This window comes from Ixodes scapularis, unplaced genomic scaffold (assembly GCF_016920785.2).
Source record: "Ixodes scapularis isolate PalLabHiFi unplaced genomic scaffold, ASM1692078v2 PGA_scaffold8__174_contigs__length_109621045, whole genome shotgun sequence".
Taxonomy (NCBI): domain Eukaryota; kingdom Metazoa; phylum Arthropoda; class Arachnida; order Ixodida; family Ixodidae; genus Ixodes; species Ixodes scapularis.
In genome coordinates, this window is record NW_024609883.1 from 62,550,870 (window position 1) to 62,569,974 (window position 19,105).

The 19,105-nt window shown below is 45.0% G+C and overlaps 1 protein-coding gene across 1 annotated transcript in view; it reads left to right on the top strand.

Moving 5' to 3' along the window:
- Positions 1–424: 424 nt before the first annotated feature.
- LOC8038720 (ATP-binding cassette sub-family C member 3) overlaps positions 425–19,105 on the top strand; it is a gene marked incomplete at its 5' end in the record, with an annotated part of 53,879 nt that continues 35,198 nt past the window's right edge. The window contains 6 exons of the mRNA XM_042287009.1: positions 425–510; positions 1,788–1,950; positions 6,894–7,151; positions 10,785–10,988; positions 14,638–14,784; positions 18,545–18,635. Of these exons, the coding sequence (XP_042142943.1) occupies positions 425–510; positions 1,788–1,950; positions 6,894–7,151; positions 10,785–10,988; positions 14,638–14,784; positions 18,545–18,635 (949 nt within the window). The remainder of the gene's footprint in view (positions 511–1,787; positions 1,951–6,893; positions 7,152–10,784; positions 10,989–14,637; positions 14,785–18,544; positions 18,636–19,105) is intronic.

Here is a 19,105-nt window from a genome sequence, read left to right on the forward strand (position 1 = left end):
AGAACAGTCAAAACCAGTGCACTAAGACTTTGATGTCATTACAGAGAAATTCAGCTGAAGCGCAGATTGGAGAAGTGTGCACCGGCAGCGTGCGGAATGGTCTCGTATCGTCTCAGCGCGTACTTGGTTTAAGGCTCGGGTCTAATTGCTTCGCTGGCGCCGTACGACGGTGTCGACGTACCATGGAAGAAGAGGAGGATGTTCAAAGGAATTTATTATTCTAGGGCGGTGTTGGCTTAACTCAACTTTTATGATCTCATATATTGAAACTTAATATACTATTCCTAGAGTGCGCATTGAGTCCATGCTCAGTCTACTTTTTTGCCCGGGCTGTCGGAACGATGTTTTGATCTCTCCGAATGTATGTTTCAGATCGTGCGACAAGTATTCCAGGAAACGAACTCAGCTTCTCAGAGCCATTTACGACATCATATGGCTCGACACATTTTGGGTGATCATAGTTCAATACGCCTATTGCGGGTGTCTCATAGCGAGGGTCCCCGTTCTTGAGTGAGTACACCATGGCGGTTTTATTGTTTCATTGTATTTGTCCTGTGGCCAGGCCATGTTCTACGGTTTTGTTTAAACTCATAAAGAGCTTACAAAGCGATAGGCTTATTGCGCCGTATTTACTCATTTTCACTTAAGGGGCAGGCCGCGCAACCAGAATTCAAGCAATATTTAAAAAAAATTCAATTGCGATTTTAGTTATGATTGATATCCTGCTTTAGTTCACAGCTGTTTGGCTATGATTACTTAAATCAGACACTTCACGCGAAACATAATATTAAAAAATAGTATTTTTATTTACGTATATGATTATTTCTATATGCGCTTGTTTTTTTATTTGAATAAAAAAAAATCAAGCATGAAAGTTATATCAATCTGAACAGAAGCAAGAAGCGGTGCGTTTCTGAGCAAATCATAGCGCTGACATTTACTTCAACCATCAACTTTTACCTTCCAATGAAAACAGAAAAAGTCATTCCATATTCTACGCAAATTAAAACGCGAAACAAAAACAGCGAGTAAAGCTTTTTATTTTACTAATATTTGATGGGAAATAAGCTACCTTTGTTCTACTATGGCGGGGTGGATCACTAAGCTGTTCATACAAGCGCTATAGATCGAAAGTCATTCTTCCGCGTTATTTCCAGCGATTGAAAAAATTACTGTCAGTCCGCAATGTTTGAAGTTAATTTACTGGTGAAGAATCAATACTTTTTGCTACAGTTTTCTAAATCAAATTAATCTGATTGAAATCAAATAGTCTAATTTACAACAAAAAAGGCTAGGCGGCGCAAGTTAGCCGCCGTTATAAAGTGTACAGCTTGTAGCACCTATCCAGCACGTGGGCTGTTCGTCCATTGGGCGCGATGAGCTTGATTTGATTTCAGCCACCGCCGAACGCTTACGCAGCACTCGTTTTTAATATGAACTAAGTCGAGTTTACGCTGAGGGCTAAATGTTTAAGCTTAAGTTTCTAATACATACTCTAATTGCGGACTCGAAAAATCGGCGCACCACCTATTAAATGGCACGATCTTTTGAAAGGATCCTATTGACGAGTTAAAGTTTCGATATATTTTTACAATTATAAATTGCTTCTGATTCCTTTTATTTTCAATATTACCTTAAGACCATTGCATTTAGTCTCGATATAATCGCAACATGAAGTTCATAGCAATGTTGGCAGAGGGACAGGTGGGAATTTATTTATGTATTTTTTTTTTATCAACAAAAGGCTTCTTCAAAATAAGGTTTTTTACATCGTGCCGCCCCTACAGGAACCTTATTTCCTCCAACAACCAATCTGAGCAGAGCTCGCTGATTCTTCTCTTCGTTGCCACCATCACCGCCGAATCGCTGATCTCGTGCTATTCTGTGTATCTCACGATGCGGCTGGCAATTCGAATTCGCAGCATGCTACAGGCAGCAATATTCAGAAAAGTAAGTCATATTTGCCCACCTGACGATATGCACCCTAAAAATGCGAACGACCTCACAAAGCGTGCTGCAACTGACAGCGGCGCCAGTTGCGACGTTGAAAGGTGTACTTTAAGATATTAGCATTTAGTCGTTGTGATTTGGGATACTTAATTGCTTTAGAAGCTTTGTAAACTAGTCGTAGAAGACGCGCCGCAAGAGTCGTGCTGCTTGGATTAAATGCTCTTTTAGAACGTTCGATTCACGCGTCGAAGAAGCTTCCAGAACTCCGAGGCGGAGCCGGCGTTTCCGGTTTAGGTGCTTCAAGTTTAGGTGCTACGATGTTTTGCCGCATACCAAAAGGAACGACATCCAAGATGGCTGCGCCCTTGTGGATAAGATGTATAAAAGAAATTAGCAGTCCTATTCCCGGGACGCCATATTGTTGGCTAGAGGGCGCAGGGCTTGTTCAGAACTCTATTCCGTTTCAGTAGACCTTTCGCTAAATTACCCAAGCACCAAAGCGAATGTTGGGAACGTAGGTACACGCGCTGCGCGTGCTCGCTTTCCTTAAAAAAGAGTCGAAGTAAATAAACAAAATAAGGCATTTGTAGAACGCACGTGCGAAGTGCAATTTGTTATAGATTTTTGTTCCCGAATAGGTACTGCTGCAGGCGCCAGCACGTGCTGCGCATGTACCTAGGTTTCCTGCATTCTTTTCGATGCTTGGGTGATTCGGCAAAAGGTATATTTAAAGCCGGCGCCACAATGCTTATAGTTCCTTTATATGGGCACGACACCAGACGGTGCTCCAGTCTTTGACGTCCCAGAGCCGTGTATTGGCAGAGTTTGGCCATCCAGTGGATTAAATATGCCAGCATCTCGGGGCCAACCACAAGCCGCGAAACAGCGCCTAGCGGTGATCGCGTGCTTTAAAAACGCGACTCGACTAATTTAAGCCGTTTTAGCGTAGCTCGAGTAATAAGGTATACCTCTTGGGTGACTGAAAACTTAGCTTATGTGAGGTTTTCGTCACGCCCATATTCAAGGGTAGAATAAACAAGCGTGCGCTCCGAATGACTCGCTAGAGACAGCGTCTCAGCTGAGACGGGGAAAGAACGCTATGCCTACGCTAGCGCACGAGCTGAGCGGGATTCCGCGTCTCAAGACGCTCGCGCGCCCCACCCTTTGCACTGTTTTCTTTCAGCCAGTCTCAGCTGAGACGCTGTTCTAGCAAGCCGACTCAGAGCAAACTGTCACCAAGAGGCCAAGATTGAACGATTCTATTTCACGCTTTAAATGTCGTTTCTAATATTGTGACGTCATGGTCTGCTGATATGTCGCCGCTGTGTCGCACCTTTAGTTTTTGCTTTAACCGCGGGAGGAGTATTCGGCGCTGGCAGCGGCCTGTGCTCCAGCCATTTGCAAAACTCTTCTAATATACGGCTCTGTGACGTCCCAGAAAACGTTTGGTTCATAAAAAGATTGAACATAGCGCATTTAATACCGCTGTCTGAAACGTCGGTGAAACGTTTAACCACCAATTCTCCAGTTGAACGCCAAAAGAACGAAAAAGCTCGAGACGTGTTAAAATGTTTAGAATATTCTTGTCCACCAACTTGCCTCCTCCAAGACGTTTAATTGTGCTGACGATGGGCCTTGTTAAGCCTCCAACTTTGTTGTCCGTGTAGCATTTATGCTCTCCAGCACCGGTGACATAAGCAAGCTCGACAGGCTTGCAAGGCGGAAAGACCGTAAGTCGCTTGAGACTCAAGCGGCAATTTCTTTGTTTTCTAAAAAGCAAAAGAGTAACGCGAGCCACCGCGAAATGTGTGCATCGAATGCCGCATGGCAACGAGTTCGAAGAGAAAGTGCTTGGGACGCGGCATTCGAACCGCGGATATAGCGGTGACACTCGTGTTTGTGGACAGTCTTTTGCACGATCTATGAGCAGTGCGACCCCGGCTTAAATCCGACTGCAGCCAACACTGCTGTCTGACGGAGCCAATCACAAACCGCAAGAAGTGCATCGTCACGTTTGCTCGTTATCTTTGTGAGTTTGCTATACGGGGAGCAAGTCGTCTGCTTCTTGCGCAGGAGTTGTGATGACGTCAGAACGTCGAACTCTGGTTGGCTCTGCTTGAAGGAGAGCAGGTCGGCCTCAATGCAGCTTGATTTGAGGTCTACCCACTATCCTTCAGTCAGAGCCAATCACAGCTCGGCGTCCTTCTGACGTCACCTAAGCCCCAGCCTAAGCCCCAGCAAGAGAAGCAGACGAACTTGCGCTCCGTATAACCGGCTACACCAATCAAGCACAAAAATAAAAGCTCAGGATTCCGGCGCATTCGCTGTGCCTTATTAATTCGGTCGGTGATAGCAAAGAAACAAAGGCGACGAATGCCGTGACGATGCACTTTTGGCGCTGCCTGACTGGCTACAACAGATCGTCGGTGTCGGTTGCGGTCAGGCTTAATGTCGTGCCCCCAGATAAGCAGCTCTTCCCCCCTTCCGCTCCTGGGGCCCTAACCTCGTCAAACATAAAGCTGGAGCCGTACATTACATTCGCAGAGCAAGCTGATTGGACGTTGGTGGCAAAAACGCGAAGTCATCGTTGCGGCCATCCAATCGGTGCGCTCCGTCAACTTAGGCCCCAACTTTTTGTTGGACGAGTTTAGGGCCCCTGCTCTGAAGTCGATGTCCCTAGGGAGACGAAGCCCTATTTTTAAGCCGAAAGCCTTACCTGTCCCATTACGAGAAAAGGCGGCGGCGTTGTTTCCGAAAGATGGTCATTCAAATCCTTTCAGTGCTGAGCGTCTTGAAATGGTCGCATAACGCTTGTACGCGGAGCATTCCCTGATGCTTGCCTTGTCGTTCATTATAGTCCTACCAAATAAACAGATACGTTACCTCTTCAATCGATGCTGTCGAACGTTTCATCGCGTCTAGTGGTTAAACCGTCTTTCGCCACTTTTATTATATAATGCAGAAGGATTTAAGTGAGCAGTTTAGGTAACCACCTTCTGATAAAACACGAATATAGTGGAAGCTCGCTTAAATAACTTTAAAAATAATCTAATCAAAAGCTTATTTATAGTTTTGTTTAACCCGAGACTGGGGTATTTCGGAAAATACCCCAGTCTCGGGTTAAACAAAACTAGGGTTAATTTCCACCAGCTCGCCTGCACCCTTACAATTTTTTCATTATTTATAGTGCCGGCCGTCGTATCGCTAAGAGGTTGTTTTAAGATGACTTAGCGAAACGTCGGTTGACAGTCAAAACCTTCCAAGCGTTTTGTTTGCATGTTCCACTGCAGACGGCAATCGCAATTGGGAATACTTCAGAGATGTTGTGGGGAACAATTGACGAAAAAACGTTTCACAACAAAGATCTAGAGAATGAAGATGCAAAACCACACTTGTATTATTTGAAGACAAACATAACAAACCCTCGATATGCTTTATGTCGAGCATAATTTAAAACGGAGATGACGGATGGCAAGAAAGATACATACAGAACACGTCTCAAATGCATCTGGCTACATCTAATGAGCACATCATGTTATGTACGTCACTCTCTCCTCGAACATTAATCTATAGTGCTCACTTTCTTGCGGCTACCCTCAACGACGTTTCATCCCCACGTCCTCAACAATATCTGCATAAATTAAAAGTTACTTCAGCAAGTGCGGGCTGTTAGGAATAAGGGGTCGAAATGCCAACTTACAGAACACAAGAAAAAGCTTAAGAGTTGTTTGCCTGCGTTTGTGTGTGTGTGGGGGGGGGGGGGGGGGTGCACTACGGTGTTAAGAGGGTAACTGTGCTAAGAGGTTCTTCAAGTGGATAATCAGGACTGCGTCTGTAAGCAACTGCATCAGCCCACCTTCAATCCTATTAGATGCGGCAACTCGGGAGTTTATGATTTTTTAGTGGAAGGAGGGGAAAAAAAGTAAACATTGTATAACGTTGTAAGTTCTGCACTTTTCTTCAACCAAGCTACTTCAACCAACGATAGTGATGGTTCTACGCAATGATTCTCATCGTTTACACGGTTGAGGCAGTTTTAAGTTTTGCTAGTCCTCGACACTGAAGCTTTTGGAGAGGTCTGTATTTTGTATAGGTGGTTTGTGATGAGGAGGGCGGGGGCGTCGGAATGGGGGGCGGCTCTGGGAGCCGATCGCGGGTGATGTGCAATATGGGTAAATTTTGAATGGGAATGTGGAGTATATCAGGTGCGTCAATACAATTTGGTCATTTGCATCTAACACGTGCTGTGTGGTGCGTCCACTTTTTGTAGGCTGCCGTACCCATTGTAAATTATATGTGACTTTGATTACCTGCTTTTTTGAAGTAAAGACTAGAATAAGGAAGGACATACATTTTAAAACAAATTTCTCCGCGTTGTGCTTGCATCTTGGTATACATGGGTTGCACGTGACGTCATTCACAAAGCGCTCCGATGACCACTAGAGACGAGGGCAAGAAGGAGCTCCCCTCTTATCAGGACCCTCCTTTGTGCCTCCGGAATTTGCACAGGCGTCGCTATTCCCCTGCCAGAAGATTAGAGAAGATTAACCCGTGACTCGAAATTCTTACAAAACGAGCTTCCCTCTCCGCCTCTTACATGGTGGTCAAAAGTATGTGATGTGACGTCAATGCAACCCATGTATGGCAATCTCCGCCAAGTCACCTGCATGCCTATCCCCCTTTGTTTGTTCTAGGTTTGTACTTGCTCGGTTTTGAAGAGATAAAGACATTTGTGACGTGGCTATGTTCGATGTCCTCGTCATTTCTCTTTTTTTCTGGTTACGCCTGTCACTGTCGTTGCTGTTATTAACGCCGCTCCCAGAACGTCCGTTACTTTCCCTTTCCCCAGCTTTATATCTCGCCCATTCTACTTATCCCAGTCGGCGTGACCACGCCATTCAGGAGAATATATCCCCAACGCTTGTATGATTTTGCTTTCGCAGATCACTCGCCTCTCCCCGACCAGCAGGAGCGACAACCCTCCTGGATATGTGGTTACGGTGATGGGCATTGACTGCATGCAGCTCTCCATGTCCCTGCAACAGTTCCCTCCACCGCTCGTCGGTCTGACGTGCATGCCGGTTGTCTTCTACCTCCTGGCGGCTCGGGTGGGGACAGGACCTGCGCTCTGCTGCGCGGCGTGGCTGCTGGTCACCCTCACCTTGCCTTTTCCGACGTCCAGACTGCAAAATGCCATCTGGGTACGTACATGCAGTTCCGCTCATTTTGAAATCTGGATATCAATTATACATTATTTTATGTTAAGTTGGACCATGCACATCGAGTATCTGCGGTCATGGGTAAAGGAAAGCGGTGTATAATATGATTGGTCAAAAAGATGCATCGAAGCTAGGTTGGCCCTAAGCCGATTGGTTGTATTCCCAAGCACATTCTTTGACCAATCATAAGCCGCCAGCATACCAGTTGCCGTGGGAGTGAGTCAAAACCTTGAGATCCCGGTCGGTTACACTAGTGTAACGCCTCTGGAGTCGAAGGTTATCAGCCTCGGTGGCTAAAAACAAGTCGCGCACGGGGGACAGGACACGCCAGTATACTCATTGCTGGCGAACACATGTGCAGCCTGCGCCTTCCGGTCGGCTTGCCGATCGCAAGGTGAGAGCCTTACCGCATTCGGGTATTTCATAGTCTTTTGACGCCGCACTGTTTGTTTATGGTCGCAGATGAAAAATATTCAATGTATGCACTTTAACCGCGGAAGAAATATACGGGTTGCTTGTGTCTGCGCTGCGGCTGCCCCTGTCGAGATTCCCTCGCTGCTACTATTCAGCGAAATGTTTCAACATATGGATTTGGTCGCAGAAACCTAAATGAATGCTTTCCAAACCTTGCGTCATTTCGCTAGCATGCTATCAATTACTTACGGCTGTCAGCCTCTATTACCGACGCTTTAAGAAACGGAAGTTCTTGCTTTTTAAGTCCACGATTGTTGCTTCGCGATTTGTACTTCGACGTTCCTCTTGGCAAGTTCCACAATCCGATTGGTTGAGGAACGATAACAAGATATTTGAAAATCGACACGACATCATTTTTTGTAAGCTGTAAGTCACTTTAGAGTAGCGATGGAAAGCTATCGAGAAATTGTCTTTGGATACAATCTATAGATTTGAAAGTGTGGAAAAATATTGATAGGGGACTATCTATAGTACTATGAATTGTTTTTGTTTTTTGCCTATCGATAGTTGATTTGGCTTCTGTCATCGGTAGTATCAATAGTGTTATAGAGAGCTATGCACTACTACTATAGAGGCACGAATGCAGGCTGTTCAAGCGAAGGCTTCCCAAAATCCCTAAAAACAGGGCGCTTAATATGGCACTGACACGCCAAAGGTCGTATTGTATTTTTCCCTAAAACGATGCAAGTTGTAGTTATAGACACCCCAAAATATACCACAACGAAAAAAAAAATCTTTTGCACGCGCGCGTGCGCTTTTCTTATTTTTTGTGTTTTTCTCTCCCTCCTCTCACGTCTTGGGTTTTTTTTTTTTTTTTTATTTGTAACGTAATCGATTATGATATTTGGAGGCGTTGTAAGCGAAATTTCTGGTATATTTCATACAGGTATCCGTAAAACATTTTTTTACGCAGTTGCGAATGTACTACGCCTACTCTTTTGAAATATCGAAAATCCGAGTCCCGAAGTAATGCGCTTCCCGGGTTTTTACCCTTCCTCGGAAAACATCGCGACGCTCGGCACCCGCACCCGTAGCCGTGAGGATGATTGGGGAGTCGGGGCAGCGGACGAAGTTCTCTATGTTTGGTAGAGTTTCCTCTGGCCTTGGACGTTTCGATTGGTGTGATGTGACCTTCTGCTCCATGTTAATCGGGACGACACCACCGGCACTTTCCGTCGGCCCTTTTACTTCCAAACATTTTTGACCACCTTGCTCCTGGCATTTTAAGGCTAAAACGCTTGTAGCTGAGTCAACTTGAAGAACTACCCTTTTGACAATTTCCGCCCATGTACACGTATATAAGCGTTTCTGCAAAAATACAGTAGAAAGGGGGAAAACCATTATGCGAACAGAACTTTAAGATCATTGAGAAAAATGTAGAGTGAAAAACAACGAGAAGAGAAAAAGATTGACTTTTTTAATAACTCGGGCTTATATGATGGCTAGACTGACTTTATGATGGTATTTAAACAATTACACGTAATATTTTGTGAGAGTGAATTAACCTAACGTGGTACCAGTTGAGTGCACATGTATAGGTCTACAGGAATGCAGTATTAAATAAGCAAAATGTCTAATAAATCCTAAGATATAGTGCTCCAAGTATTTTGTTAAAACAACAAAGATGCGATGTTTGGAATTTTGTAGTTTTGGTAGGAAATATGTGAAAGCGGTTTAGTTTAAGGGGAAAAAACGTAATGCGCAAATACATTTGCAGTAAAAATTACTGTGAGTGTCTCCCTTTTTACCTATTTATCAGAACAAACAGCTGGGTATAAAAATCAAGCTGCCTAAACGTAGCACTTCAACGTGCTCCCTTTCAGAAGTTTACTCGAATAAATAATTAAAAAAGTATATAAGAAGTTTTCGGTCATTTCAGAAATGAGGCTATAATAAATAATTTTTTAAGCAAATAAACATATAGTCCCCGACACGAGTATTCGGTTTAAAATAAATTCACCCTTTTAGATAAATTGCGCGCTTGCATTTAATTTAAAAAAAAACATGGGGCTTTTCAGAAAGTTGATTTTAGGCTTGTACCATGACATAAATCATGCATTTAAATATCTGAATTTCTGTAAATATATAACGCAGAAAACTATGCTAACAACATATAAAATTTTTATATCAATTATATATTAAAACTTTTTTTTTCAGGTATAGAAAGATATTTAAACAAGCTTTAATAGATCAGGCCTAAGCCCCTCGGGAACTTAGACAAGTGTCAATAAAGAACATTGTCACGTTTTAATTGGAACGTTAAAGAGTCCATAAATGATAATGCCTTCAGCGCAATAAAACGCACTTAGAAAGAGTTGCGAAAAGGAAACAATTCATGTCACATTTAAACAATCTATCTTCTATTCTCGGACGGACCGAAGAAACAGCGGCTCACGTTCAGTCACTAATAGCTTAAAGTGATATTTAGGGGCACTTCCTAAGGTCCAGAAGACATAACATGTGTAAGAATAAATGGACTTCCACTTGAGATGACACGCAATTAGCACCCTCTGGCCGATATGTGGCCTCAAATAAAATCCGCCGGGTAGGCGATCGAATCCTGTACCAGGTGAATTCTTTTATCAAAGGTTTAAGGCGTATGTCACGCATGAGACTGCTTCTGATACCAAAACTTGGCTGCGAACGTAAAAAAAAAAAAAAGCTTGTCCCTGTTAATCATGTTGCTCAGTAAGAATCTACGCGTGAGTAAAAATAACCCTAACCTGATTTTGAGTTCTGCTTCCGCGAAATCTGGTTTCTAAAACAAGAAATAGTAACTACGTCTTTTCTTTTGTCCAGAACATGTGGTGCAGCACTGCCTGCAATCAAGGAGCGTCTATTCAACGAACGATGAGGCCTAATAAGGGCGTACAAAACTTGCGCAGGGGTAGAGGGTGCGTTTTTTCTTTTACGAAACAACGTTGGGCGCGTTCAATTGCACTTATACACTAAGGGCGTATCACCAGCCCAATATGCATGAAGGTACTACAAGCTTATTAAAAGAAATATTTAAGGATTAAAGTTACATGCAGGTCGAAATGCCTGAGAGGGATGTACACAAATATTTGATGCTATTATTAGACTGATTTCAATCCGTCTTATTTGAGAATATTCCGATGGTCTCTTCGTTTTGCTCTTCAGAGGCGCATTATGAAGTGCCGTGACGACCGCCTCAAGCGTTTCACGGACCTCCTGTCTTCGGTGCGGCTGGTCAAGATGTACGCCTGGGAAGACGCGTACATGAAAGCCGTCAACGAGCTCAGAGACAAAGAGATGGTTCCCGTGTTTCTGGTGAACCTCGTCGACGGTCTCATCGATTCTCTCTACAGCGCCTCGAGTTCGGTGGTAGGAATATTCTATCTTATATTTTACATCATTTTGTTTTCCAACACAATACGAGGTGAGGTGTAAAAAATTCTGGAGCAGGTTGTATCATAAAAAAAAAGATGGAAGCACGGTGACGCACACGCAGAGGTCTGCTGAAGGCATCAACCTCCATGAGTCACTAAGCCAAAAACTCGTGTAGCTCTGCTACACGAGCTTTTCGAACTGTTTGCACGAACACCCACGATTCCCGCATGAACTGAGAAACATAGCGAACAATTCAAAGTCGAAAGTCAAAAAATCTAAAATAGAAATATTTGAAATGAATCGGCAGGCTTGTGGCAATAACTCTTTGAGTCCTGCCAGGTGTTTGAGGTAGCACTTGTGCTTCAAGATTGACGGAACAAAACTAGACCAGGAACTTTTAGATCACCCCTCGTAGGTCATGAAGACATTATGACCATGTATTTGTTCGTGTATTATCTGCATTTCACATACGTCGGAATGTAAAATTGCCACTGTGAATATGTCTACATCCTGTATTATCTGTTGTAACTTAATGTTTGAATATTTCTACCAGAACTTCAGTTTTTTCGTTAAAATGGTAGGTGTAGTCTATAAAGTTCTATTGTAACCGCTCGTGTTAGCCAAGAACCATTTCGCTTATGCGAAATCGTTCTAGGCTCTTTTTAAAAGAAATGACCTGACTCGCCGAATTTGCGAAACAATCTGCAAGCTTGGAGAAACGGTACAATGCGTATGCAATAAGACCGACAGCCATTTTTTTTTTCTTTTTTTGCGTGAAACTATTTTTAAGGTCACCCGAGTGAGAAATTCTGAAGAATTTCTTTGACTGCAACAACTTTTTTGGCTGAACTTCGATAATCAATATGTAAGCAGCGATCATATCTTCGGGGTCATTCCGTCAACAAAATGGTCTGAATGTGGCCAAAACGAAGAGGAGGCATGTATCTACAAGTATGCTCGCTCAAAGACGTACTTCAACGAAATTGTAAATAATCTCGTGCTGTTCAGAAATAGGCTGAATATGATGCACAATATCCGTGAGTGACAATCGCACGTTTTCATTTTGAGCCTGATGGCTGTATTTTTCGTTATGAACGGCCCACTGTGGGAAGCGTTCGGAGGGCAGCCAGTGGAGATCACGTGACATCCAGCACGATCGCGACGTAGATTGTCACGATTGCGTGAAATTTTGTTGAAATTTCGCGTGATCGTGTCAGCAAAATTTGGGGGCTTATTTCTTGGTCTATACTTGTTCGAGTGAGCAGTATGACATCGGACACGCCAGTCTTTTTTTGAAAAGGACAGGAAAAGGAATTTTAAAACTGATTAAAAGATTAGCAAAAAGCACTTGGTGTATCTCGCAAAAGCCTCGTTTGTAATGCCCGTTTAGGAACTTTGACAAATACTGACAATGCCTGTCTCACCCAGAACTAAACATGCTTTAAACCTGACGTCATCCCGCCAGCTCTCCGGCCACCACGAGAGAAGAGGGGAAGGAGGAACTCCCCTTTTACCGGGACTTTCTATTGTGTGACCGAGAAGTCGCGATAGTCCCTCTACAAGATTATAGAAGATTAACCCGTCACTCAATATTCTCACGTAAGCAGCTTTGGAGTTGGTTGCTGTGGTCCGATCGCTGGCGTGCTGCGGCCGCTTCGGTGACTGAAACGGCTAGGACATCTTCTCCACGTCAGCTTCGGCGCAGCTTTCCTCGTCCCGAGACAATCTACGTCACAATCGCGCCGATTATCATGTGCTCTCCGCTGGCTGATTCCGAGCGCTTGCCAGAGTAGGCCGTTTATTGGCGGCGTGTGCGAATTGCAAGGAGCGCTTCTCTAGCTATTATCTTTATCGTTTGTGACGCCACAAATAGGACAGGCTGGAACAGATCGCGCAGATATTGGATTCCTCTGCTCGCCAGTTCGCTTCATGCGCTGTTTGGGTAACGTGCGGCAAAGCCTGTTTCACGCGTTTTGTTAATTTGGTGAAGTGATATTGTAGTAGAACATTTTACCAAGGCTTGAAACCGTAGCACGCGTAGTCGCGCTAACAACCAGTTTTGGCGTCGAGGCGTCGAAGCGCTGGGATGGTGATGTGCGGTTGTCTACCCCAGTACAAAAAAACGGGATGATGAAAATAGAATGTTCCGCGCCTTACACCATCGAAAGCATACTACGGCGAATGGGGTGTATTTTTAATATGATTAGGACAAAATTAAACAGAGACAGGAATGTCTCATCAATTTCAAAATAGGGAAGCGAAATTCGAATATCTCGTGATTCTAGTAAACATTTCACTGAAGACGACTTTGTGTATCCTGTTGGTTCCAATTTGATCTGTGAGTGCTGGTTCTTATTTGTTCCAAATTTATTCCGCTTTTTTTTTTTTGTAGACCAATAAACAAATTATTAAAAAAAAAACTGGCCGTTAGAAGCGGCAGCTGGCTTCCAGAGTCGTTTCAATTAAATCCCTGCGTATTCACCCGGCCGACACGAAACGTGCAAAAACCCCTCGCAATCGTAGTTTTAAATCTAGTAAGTTGGTGACATTTCAGCGTCCCAAAAAATGAGATATACATCAGCTATGAATTACTACCGCTAGTATGTTTAATCTGAGGATCCAAAAGCGCGTAATGCAAGATGCGCTTCTCAGCGAGCGATTTTAAATCGCTCGCTCAGAAGATAATCAATCGCCTGGACTTGCCGGGCCGATTCCGGTAACGTAAGAATTTATGAAAATGTATGCTTTTCGTTTGAGCAGAACTCGTGTTGTAACAAATTTCTTTGCCACGTATTCGACGAGGAAGGAGCCAAGCGTTTGTAGCTGACGACCATTTCCTCGTCGGCAACTGTCGAGTCACACTTGGATAGAAAACTCGGTATCGGCAAGCTCAATGCAGCTAAAACAAGTGTGCGGTGCTTTGCAACACGACTGTGAGCGCGTACACAGCTGAAAAGAGAGCGCGCCATTTACTCTGGCGAACGCAAAACTTTTTTTTACAGCAGTCTCCACAGATCCAAAAAAAGAATCAGAGAGTCTGTGAATAGCCCTGACACATGCCGCGCATGCTGTACTGTAAAGCTCCCAGTTTTTAAAGAGTTTAAAGGTTATATATATATATATATATATTGGAAAAACCACTCACAAAAATGTCATACACGTTTTGTTTTCTTTTTTTAAATAGATAATTTGTTTTTAATCGTCATACATGCAAACTAGCATAGCCAATTCGTGCTTTGACGTAGCACGTCTGCTCACATCATACTAGCTCCGTCACAGGCGGGCACCCGTGAGGTAAAGCAACCAATACATCTCGTCGCCAATAACAAAAATAGAGCCATCAGGCTCAAAATACAGACCAGCGATTGTCATTCACAGAATATGTGGATCCTATTCAACCTATTTCTGAACACGACGGGAATATTTCAAATTTCGTTAAGGTATTACTTTAAGGCCTTAGACTTTTTTTATATATCAAACAAGTTTAGCTAATTTGTGTGTGTGTGTGTGTGTGTGTTTTTTTAACTTCTACATTCTGTTTTTTCTTTGTTTTCTTCATGATGTAACTCAGAACTTACAATAAAAAATATTAGAGGAGAAATATATACATTTCTTGATACCTTGAAAACTTTGTTCTCTTCAGATGGTCATCATTCTTTTTGGCACACTAGCCGTCCTGGATCCGACTCGTACGCTGAGTGCGTCGCTCGCTTTTTCGTGCGTCTACACTTTGTCCCTGGCCGAAATACCCACAAATGGTATAACTCAACTCCTTAGGATGAGAAGCCTGGTGCGTATTCCTTCCTCAAGTGAAAAAAAGTGATACAGAAATCACGTTCTGTCTGGTATAAATTTCGATGAACACAAACAGATTTTGGTGAACACATTAAAAAATAAACGTTTGTTCTCATCTTTAACAGAAATCACGTTCTGTCTGGTATACATTTCGATGAACACAAACAGACTTCAATGAACACATTCAAAAAGAAACGTTTGTTCTCCGTCTTTAGTTCCATGAACTTGTTAACTCAGTGCTTGGCAAAAAGTCCTTCCCAGGGCGTTGCTTCTACTGCGCGTGGCTACCGCGTCAGGTCGCCAGGTTAACAGGGTACATCATCATCATTGTCACGCATAGTGAGCATTGATTTTACAGTGCTTCCAACAGCTCGATTTGGGCCACATGGAAGGGTTTGCAGATGAGCAGCCAGGAAGATCGATAGCGTCCGTCGTCTGCAAGCGTCTCTACGTTTCCGCCCACTTTCCTTCTTGACACGCAAAAAGTGATTCATGGGCACTTTGCAAACGCTCTCTATGGTTTCAGTTGCTCCATCTCTTAAACCTAATTTCTCTAAATACTAAGTACGCGCTGTGTCTACCTCGTATGCTTAGGCTAGCTCGGTCTGTTCAGCGTTTGGCACTCGGTGTTCGACGTCGCCTGCCTGTGCTTCACCGCACAGATTTGTTAAAAAGGCCGCCTATTGCGAACCACGATACAACTCAGATGTAAAAAATAAGTAGGGTTTTCTCGTCATGAACACCCCGCTGACCTTGATTCGAGAGAAATGCCTCGCTGAAATCCGCTGGAAAAACTGAACACCGAATGCGACGTCGTGCTACGAATATCGTCTTTCATTGGGTCCACGGGTGCGTACTCCGTGCTCACGGGATAGCTTTCGCATCTTCCATTGAGGCAGACGCCACCCAGGCAGCCGCACTGAGCGGCAAATATTCGTGGCTCGGATGGCACGAGTGGGCATCGGTGGTGCACGAAGGCGAACAGAGAGAATCGACAAGTTAACATATAGTTCAATATGGCGGATTCCAAGCGTGAAAAAGGGTTACGGTTCTGAAATCTGTGCCAGGCCGTCTTCACGATAGAAAAGCCTTGTGGTGTGGGTAGTTCGTTCATCACCGGAGGTCCGTTCCCCGACTGGATACTACGCCCCCTCCAGCTCGATGCAATGCGATTAAGCGAGAAATCTTGAAGTGGGGAGTGTTTCCCCGTCTAAAAATGCGACATGCGGCAGCAACTTAATGTGTCGTCATCGGAAGATGATGCTTTCCTCGAAGTCCGAAATTACATTGATTGAAAGTAAGGACGACTTCGAGGGGAGCGACACTACTGGCTACGATTGGGCCTCTAGAAATCACATAACAGCGATCCCAAAGCAGCGTTCGACGATTAGCTTTCGAAAGCGAAACCCTGTCGTTTTCCCGGTCAACACTTGGCTTTAACGTCCGGGCGGCGGATATGTGCATGCTGCACGATACCTGCTGTTCCCGCTCTCGTTCAGTTTGCACATCATTACGTAGATGGCAGGACAGAAAACGCGGACTTGTGGAGGGTTTCTATCGTCCATTAAAAACTGCATTCGCGCCGTCCGCAAGCAAACCGTGAAGTATTTTGGCTGCACTGCGGGTAACCAGACTTGGTGGCGGTGGCGCCCAATGGAGTTCACTAAAAGGCAGGAGTCTCAAACCCATTCAAGTGCGGGAGCCAGACAGCTTACCCCCGAAAGATCGAGGGCCAACAGGAAGTGGACCGGGGGGGGGGGGGGGGGGGGGGCGAAAATACATGTCTATTTTGGGACTAAAAAATACACATCAGTGGTGTTTAACGTAGCAAATCCGCCGACTGTCCCAATGACACCCCAGAGATTTTCGACAGAAGGAACCTTGTGATTTCTGCTTTTTTTTTAATTTCACCGTTTTGCCATATTTAGTTTTCATTTGCAAATACGACTACTTAAGGCCCACGCCTGGTGTAAGAAGATTTAAACACGAACGCACTGGCAGCTTTCAACAGAACGAGGACAAGCACATCGTCCTTCACCTGTTGCACAGTTCACAAGGCTCAAGAGGCACAGGAAAATATCTTCATATGGCAGATCTTGCTTTCCTGGTGATTTTATAACAGCATTATAAGAACCTGCTTGCATATTAAAGGCATTTGTGACTGCTAGGAACCTGAGCTCATAGTTCTATCTTCGGCAGTTGCTCCTGCTGAGCAATAGTGTGTGGAGTCGAGGTGCCTCCTTGAGCATAGAGCTCGCACTTGCAAGCCCAGTAGTGGTAGCGCCATTCTAGTAGATTTACATGAGCAAGGGCTGAAAACCAAATATTTAGACGAAGTAGTATTCCTTCCCAAGTAAAACAGAGTGGTGTAACATGTGTGAACACATTGTATTAGCCGAGCTCCTTTTTGAGCGGAATTGAATCGACGATATAGAACTATCATTTATGGCGCATGTGGCGCACGAGGCATGGGAACGGGGGCTTGTAGCCGCGGGATGGTTGCGGGCCGCATACCAAAGATTGGCGGGCCGCATGCGGCCCGCGGGGGGGGGGGGGGGGGGGGGGCATGTCTAAGACCCCTGCTGTAAGTATATGCAGCGAGAACAAAAAAACAAAAAACACATGCCGTGCGCTTCTTCGGAAATAGCGGAAGGTTTACGTATCAAACAGACTAGTCGGAGAGCCAGAAATTTGTCATTGCAACATGCTTTTCCGAATGGGCAAGTAGTAGGTCGCTAGCGTGCCGCCTGCGTCTTTTGAACAAGCAGAATGGATAGATGGATGCATGGCATACGTTCATTTATCTATCAAACAAAAAAAGTGAAAGCCGTTTACAACTCCCTGTAACGCCGAATTGGAGCGCAGCTCTTGAGGAGGAGGAGGGAAGGATACTGAGGGGAGGGTACAGCCCTCCTCCTCCTCCCCTCATTCTTGAATATGCTCCGAGTGGGTCACCTGACCTTGGGGGGACGGGGTTCACGCGCCCTCGGGGGGTCACGTGACCTTAGGGGGGGGTCACGTGACTTAAGGAGTCACGTGACCTTGGGTGCCACGGTACCTTGGGGGTCACGTGACCCTGGGGGAGGAGTCACGTGACCTTTGGGGGTCACGTGACCTTGGGGTGACCTTGGTGGGTCACGTGACCTTGGGGTGACCTTGGGGGGTCACGTGACCTCGCGGTTACACTGACGGCGACGGCGACGGCGACGGCGACGCCGACGCCGCTCAAGCCGGAAACGGGCGCCTAAGAGCTGCGCTCTAAAACTGTTAAAGTGGCGCGCCTAGCGGCTGAACGTTGCTCTTGAGACGACGGAGGAGGCTCATCGATTTCCGACTCTTTTCCCAGGCACTGAACGTATACAGGAGGCACTGTCTGTACACCAACGCCTAGCTTTGACGCCACGTCGTTGCAAAGGCACTGTTCTCGGTGCAGCGCGTGCGCAGACGTCTCATTTGACGGGAGCATGGTTTCTGCTCAAGCGCAATGCCCACACTTGCTGCAGGCAAACGCGGGCCTGTTTGTAAACCCCAAGTTGATCTACACGGGACAGATTCCTTGAATGCACATACCGTTTCTGTTTTATATGTTAACGGAACATGGTGACTAGTCTATATTGTGTCCTTTTCGTAAATTTTAAGACACTATTGGATAAATTCAGTAGCCTTTTATCGCAAATTGTTTTCTTAGTGTTAAAATATACGCCATAGTAATGAAGGTCGCTACATCAAATAAACGTCATTAAATTTCTCACCAGGTGTCACTCGGCATGACCAGGATCATCAAATTGTGCACAGAAGACGAACAGGAGGAGGAGCCTCAGGACTACAAGGTTTCTCGCAAGACGGGTGCGTTAGGTAGATCTTCGAGTTTTAAAGGCGTGCTCTAGAAACACCATCACTAGGACACAAGAACAACACAAGACGTCATCATTAGTGGATCCCCTACCCGCCGCATGCGGCAACGAATATCACGAGTGTCACCGGAAAGTGGTAAACGCGTCCGTCTTGGCGACTCGGCGCTTTGAGATGCTGCAAGACACACTGTCGGCGATGTTCACGCAATGTAGGAGGCGCTGCATGGGTCCACCTTTATTGACGTTTGGAGATGAGAGGCGCAGTCATTATATGTCTCCTAGGCGGCATTGCCTGTAGCGACAATAAGGAGCTTCTTCACAAACACTAGCAGTAACAGTCATACATTCCTTTTTAGTCCACGTGTGAAGTTCTTCTCACATGCACGCGAGTATAGCGGAGAAAGTAATTCCCAGCCTCACCGACGCTGTCGGAATATTACGGCGTATCTAACACGCAGGCGT